This window comes from Rutilus rutilus (genome assembly GCF_951802725.1).
Source record: "Rutilus rutilus genome assembly, chromosome: 6".
Taxonomy (NCBI): domain Eukaryota; kingdom Metazoa; phylum Chordata; class Actinopteri; order Cypriniformes; family Leuciscidae; genus Rutilus; species Rutilus rutilus.
The window spans coordinates 41,378,912-41,385,766 of record NC_140214.1 but is presented as its reverse complement, the minus strand read 5'-3'; the positions used below and the strand labels follow the sequence as shown (position 1 = coordinate 41,385,766).

At 41.4% G+C, this 6,855-nt stretch overlaps 1 protein-coding gene across 1 annotated transcript in view; it reads left to right on the top strand.

Annotated features, from left to right (window-relative positions):
• The first annotated feature begins 1,576 nt into the window (after positions 1-1,576).
• The window catches only part of LOC311292179 (corticotropin-releasing factor receptor 2), an 81,271-nt gene continuing 75,992 nt past the window's right edge, over positions 1,577-6,855 (top strand). Inside the window, exons 1-2 of the mRNA XM_084411763.1 lie at positions 1,577-1,824; positions 1,910-2,029. Of these exons, the coding sequence (XP_084267889.1) occupies positions 1,704-1,824; positions 1,910-2,029 (241 nt within the window). The 5' untranslated portion in view covers positions 1,577-1,703. The remainder of the gene's footprint in view (positions 1,825-1,909; positions 2,030-6,855) is intronic.

Sequence of the window (6,855 nt, the reverse complement as noted above, 5' to 3'; positions counted from 1 at the left end):
AGTTCGACCCTTGTTTCTGGAAAACCATAGAAGAAATGGGTCATGTGACCACATAATTTTGAAAAGCAATCACTTTTACTCGTCCTCCAAAGAAGAGAGACACATGGCATGAGAGTTAAGCACATTTTAGTGCAAAAAAACTGTTTTTTCCCTTTCAAAGTAAAATTTCTATGATTAAGGTTTTTTTATTGTAGTGTCTGAACAATTATAGACAAGTTTGAAAACATTTCACACATGTTTTAGTGCTTTAGTAGGCTACACAATGAGTCTATACAGTTAGCATGATGTTAGCTCTTAACTGCTGGATCATGCTAGTTTTTCAAACTTGTGGGTCTGGGGTGATTTGTGCCAAAGGGCCTGGGTTAAGTTGTGCCAGATCCAGACCACCTAGACCTACATACTCACAGGGGATAATCTTGAGAAGTGAGGAGATGGGCATGCCTCATCATTGTTTGACTTAGGCCTGCCTGCTATTTGTTTAATTTAGCTAACACTGATTTCAGTTTTGAGTTTGCACTATGTTATTAAAGAGAAGTTTTATTCCGTTTTTAAGTGGCCTATGTCACAATAGGATGTTTAGAAATTAGCCTAGTCACTTTATTCTTATATGTTACATAATTGATAGCGCTATGTCAACAGGCATCTATTGCCAAAGCCTTTTTGCATGAAATGATTCACAAATATCATATATTGTGTTGCTATGGTTCTCTAAATGGTTGCTAGGGCATAGCTTGATAGCTTCACAATGATCCTGAGAGACTGATTGGTCGTCTGAGTAAAATGAGCCCGCCCCCTTGTCTCTATGACACTGTGATCCAGAGTTATGTTCAATACAAAATCCCTATGCAATTGACCATAGTAGAAAAACGCATGCTATGGTATTCCAGGGTGACAATATCTAAATAAACCTTAAATGAGTAATTGTGTATTGAATTTATCTTGCTTTCATAAAGCATTACGGTTCATAACATTAAAATGTTCTATTTTACTTCAGAAATCACTGGCACAATTTACCCCCAATGTATTCCCCCAAAGGCACAACTTCCCCCGCACCAGGGGCAAGTTGTGCCATGAGACCACTTTTTTCCCAAGAGCTATATTTCTGAAACAATTTATTTCAGATCCAAAGTTATTGTTCTCAGGGATGCACCACATCCTGAAATATATGTACATCCTTAAGTTGAAGGCATTACTGCCATGGCCTCACTTTAAAGTCACTTTGAGTAAAAACTGGCACAACTCACCCCACTCTCCCCTAATGTTTTTTTTTTTTTTTTTTGCAAAGTCATAAAATAATAGGCTATAAATAATGTAATTGACCCATATATTTCTCCACAATATGTGGGCTATTATTAATCCTTCAACTAGTCTTGTTATCATCAAAGTTCAGTGTATAGCCTGCACTGTCTGAGAGTGCTGTCTTCTCACCATGTCTGAGTAAAATTAATAACACGATATCTTACGACGGTAACGGACAGTGACGAAAACATCTCCAGAGGAAATATTCCCGCTTTGATCCTTGACATTCCATCATGACATCATCACCATGATTCTGTCAGAGGACGCGCGCACAGAACATTCCCGCTGTGGCGCGCGCTCGGGAGCATTCATCACCAGTGAGGAGGAAGACACTGGATCAAGTTGGCAGAGAGGAAGACTCTTCTTCTGAACCCTTCATCTGTGCTCGAGTTACGCGTTTAATCATGGACGCGTCGCTCTTCCAGTTCTTCATTGAGGAATTCGGCGACTCCAACTGCACTCTTATGGACGCTTTCCAGCACACTGTATACGGGAACTCGTCTTTCGCGTCGATGAGTGTCGATGGTGGGGATTATATTCTTTATTAGCGCATGTTATTCAGCACTTGTCATGCACATTAATCAGCATCGGTTATGTATTTTCCTCTAAGGCATCTATTGTAACTCCACCACGGATGAAATCGGAACTTGCTGGCCGAGAAGCAACTCTGGGCGGATCATCGAGCGGCCGTGCCCGGAGTTCATCAACGGCGTCAAGTACAACACCACCAGTAAGAGCTCCAGTGCACTGTCACACACACACACACACACACACACACACACACACACACACACACACACACACACACACACACACACACACACACACACACACCTGAGGAGACAGTAGGAGAGAGAGCTGTATCTCAAGAACTGTTAGACTATTGATCTTCAGTCAGAGAAGTACAGCAGAAAGATGCTCAGCAAAGTGAGTAGATGGATGGAAAAATGATAGAACATTTTCTGTTAGGACAGGTGTAGCTTTTGACATTTGTTTTTCTTTCAAAGGCCATTTTTATTAATATAAATGACATAATATTAATATTTTAGGCCAGTAGTTCTCAACCCTGGTCCTGGCAAACAAAGTAAAAGGGTAATCCAACAAACTGCATCCATTGAAACTGGCACAATGATCATCACAGTTAGACAAAACAGCAGGCAATAGACAACACTCGCCCCGTAAGGCAGTTTTTTTCCCTCAAAGCTTATTTATGCAATCTTTATTACTATAAATGACATCATAATTTAGGCTAGCAGTTCTCAATCCCAGTCCTGGGAACCACACCGCCTCTGCACATTTAGTGTGTCTTCTTAATTTAACACATCTGATTCAGATCATCAGTTAGGAGAGAGCTCTATATGTCACACACACACACACACACACACACACACACACACACACACACACACACACACACACACACACACACACACACACACAGAGAACCACTGGACAATTGTTTGTTCACCATTTGTGCTTCTGTGTTCAGTGTTATCTGCCCTGCCACATGCTCTCTGCTTTAATGTGTGAAATCAAGCAAAGCTGTGAAGTTCTCACACACACACACACACACACACACACACACGCACACGCACACGCTCACACTCACGCTCACGCTCACACACACACACACACACACACACACACACACACACACACACACACACATGCTCGCTCAAGCTCACTCTCACTCTCACACTTATGCTCACACACACACACACACACACACACACACACACACACACACACACACACACACACACACACACACACAGTCTCCATGCTGATGCTGCAGAGATGTTTTATTTTTATTTTATCTGAAGAAATGTTCCTTTAATTATCATGACGTGAGTTGAAGTTGTGTCTGCTTGTTTGTTGTGAAAGTTTGCGTGATTACATATGCCAAATGTGTGCATTTGTGATCATCATTATATAATGTGAAAGAGAATACATGAATTGATTAGATTCTCCTGTGATAGACAGTAAAGGTGTAGAGTCGAACACAGGACAGCCCAGTTATTCCTAGCGGATTCGCAGAGCAGTTATTTTATGATAAATTTGTAGTATATCTCACTCATGTGCTGCTGTTTTACTGGATGTTGATTATATTTCATAATTAACAGTTGTTGCTTTTTGTATCAGTTAATGATTTAAAAAAGTTAAAGTATTTTACTTAAATGGACAGCTGGCTATAATTTCTCTATGGTTAAAATAAATATGCAATGCCTGTCCCTGAAAATCAATTCTAGGGGGCAAATATCACCCTCGATAAAAGCAAATATTATTTCTGACGTTGTGTAAACAAATGATTATGTAATTATCATGCTCATGATTATGTAATCATTAAGACCCTGAGTGTGAGTGTGTGTTATCTTCAGTTATGAAGGCTGAGGCACAGTCTGCAACTTTCTTCAGCGTATTGATGTGACTTTCACATGAGACAGGGCACATCTAAGCCTTTGATTGCTGAGCACTGAATGTGTGTTTTATATAGTGAGCTGCTGGTTATATTACAGTTTTATCGGCTCTTTATGTGCTTTATTTACACAACTGGCATGTTTTTCCGTGGCATCATTAATCCAGTTTGTCACCTCAGTGGTGTCGTCGGTCTGGGCAATCTCGCCTCCTTTGCGTGGTTGAATTTGCATTATGATGTTCAGGGGTGCACATCAGGTTTTCGTCTGGTTCTCACACACCTGGAGATCTGCTTGGTACACACACTTTACACGGCACACTTATCCTACAAGCTGTCCTCATCACATATGAACTAAGTAGTGCTTTTCAGGCAAGTCTAACTGTATTCAGTAATATTGTATTCAGTAGTTGAATAATCAAATGTGAAATAACTGTATAAATTAAATATAATTCATGTAATTAATACAGTTTATCTGTGTTAAAGCTATGAAAGTGATTTCCTCTTTCTCTTTTGTTGTTTGATTAACATTGGGTTAACACTGGGGTTTTTAAAGTGGGGGCCGCCAGGGGGGCTGGTGACCGGAATTGGATGATTTTCACGTGATTTTCAGTCTGACATATGCCGATTTTATGCCGGTCAAATGCACTAGCAAAGTTTTTCCGGCGTGCATGTTAATCAGTGAGTGCATTCACACCGCGAGCAGGAGCAGCGCGTGAGCGTCGCGTGAGCAGCAGTGAAGCGGAGGGTTTCGGCGCTGAGTCTACTTTTGCTGCGCTGCTCACGCTCAATTAAAGTGAAAGCACACTTTTGATGGACAAAATAAATATGATTTCACACAAAAAGTACTAAATAGTGTGTTTTAACAAGAATTGGAGTAGGCTATGTCAGAAAAGAAAATGAAGACTCAAAAACATTTATAGAAAATGTACCAATTTAAACTTGTTTTTATTAATCAGTTTGGGTAAAAGTGGTGTTTTATAAAAAAATAAAATATAGAAAATATATATTTGTGTGTGCTGTAAAGTGGTTAGAAAAAATGAAATCTGTATCGGCAGGTCAAACTCAATGACAAATCGGAATCGGCCTAGAAAATTGTAATCGGTGCATCTCTATAATCTTTCTTATTGGCTGGTATCAAACACCATCACATAATCTGATGTTCACCTAGATGTTTTATTTATTTATTTCTACATTTATTGTCGATGGGTTCAATAACACATGCTGCAAAAGGGGGACCTTGGTCAGAACCTAGTGGTATTTGGGGGGCCTTGTCATGGAAAAGTTTGGGAACCCCTGGGTTGACAGACATCTGCGGGTATATTAGGCTGCTGTCTCTTTAAGACACACGAGGGATCTGACGCGTAAAGCCTTGTTTATACTCGACGCGTCCGCACGAGCGCGAAGGTGCGCGCGGCAAAAATTACGTCATTGCGGTGTGGGCGGTCGTGCGCGTTGGGTTCGCAAGACCCAATTTCGCCTGGCGGTGTGCGCGACATTTTTTGTAACAACGCGCACGGCGCCGCATCCGAAGATGAACGACTTCGAGCCGAATCTGGCCGAGCTCGAACTTCTCACCACACCGGCACCCAGTTTGCACGTCTAAATGAGTTGCTTACGTTTAAAAAATGAGCATACAATAGCATACAAAAGTATTTTTAATGAACATAAAGGTCCATGTTTAATAAAAATGTTCAAGAAACTTAATGAAATGTTTAGTGAAATTAGAAAATATAAGAGATTGTTAATTTATTTGTATTGTATACACATTCTCATATCCATATATTTTGTGTTATTGTCACTAGTAATAATCTCAGGGTTTACTGGGTTTTACACGATTCTTTTTTGTAGTGTGGTATTGGTGGCCGTGTACTAAAATAAAGATTGTCACGTGTGTATAGCTTCTTCTAACCGCTGATTCCTGATGGTTTAGAGGACAATTACTCGAGTCGCCCCCTATCGTTTCAAAGAATAGTACTACGGCGAGCGCGTCAAGTATAAACGCCTCGTCCGTTTGGTGAGGTGCGCGCGCAGTCTGCGGAGACTCGCGCTGCGGAGCCAGGCGAAAGTATAAACAAGGCTTAAGCCTGTTTTATACTTCTGCGTCGGACCTACGCCGAAGCCTCTACGCTGTAGGCAACGCGTTGGTTTTCATTTATACTTCTGCGTCGTTGACGCGCAATTACACTTGCAGAGGGAGCATGTGAAACCCGAGGGAGGGGTTCTAGCAGACCAATCACAGCGCTTGTGTCCGCGTAGAGTTGACGCGTTGTTACATTTTTGGAGAGGTGCACGTCAGGGTACGGCAAAGGGTACGCGCGCTAAACACAGCCTACGACGTAGCTACGCCGTGAGTTCGACACAGAAGTATAAAACAGGCTTTAATGCAGGCTCTGTGTGCGCGCACAAAACAGCGCGCGAGTTCCAGTCTTGTTCTTGCGCTTGATGTTTAAACTGACAGGACGTAAAAACACATGCAAATGATAAACTTTCACTCCATGATGGGTAAACGTTGCAATTAATCCGCGGATCGCATGCGTTCCGAACTGAAACTGATCAACTGAGATCCCTATATGTGCATGACATCACACATGCTGCGATGTGACTAATTTGCGGACACGCACATCGCGATATCGATGCTAAAACGTTATATCGTGCTGCCCTAATCATGACTGCTATATTACCACAGATGGAGAAAACCCCTAAAACCCTCTCCTACTTCGTTCATTTTCACCACGCATGCGCACCAGTTATGTGCACCCTTGATTATGCTTTTCTTTCACAAATGTCAGCACTGTTTGCCTCTCGCTGTCAAGAAGTTTATATAAACAGAATGTTTCTAGCAATCAAGTGATGATCATATGATGGAGAAGAGTGTTATAAACCCGTCAGCCCCTCCTGATCTGCATGATTCCTGTAGTGAATTTGACACAGCACATGCCAATAAACAGTGACCACAATGCATTGCTAGAAAAACCCATCTGAATGCTCTACCTAATTAAGTTCACATTACGTGAATTATTCTGTTGAATCTAGATATTGTTTGCTACCTCAGACTTAAATGCAATCAATGGGACAAACCTTGAAGGGTTATTTATAGCTTGCATGAAAGTTCTGCGTAACACTGGTGTGAGCCGTTTCCC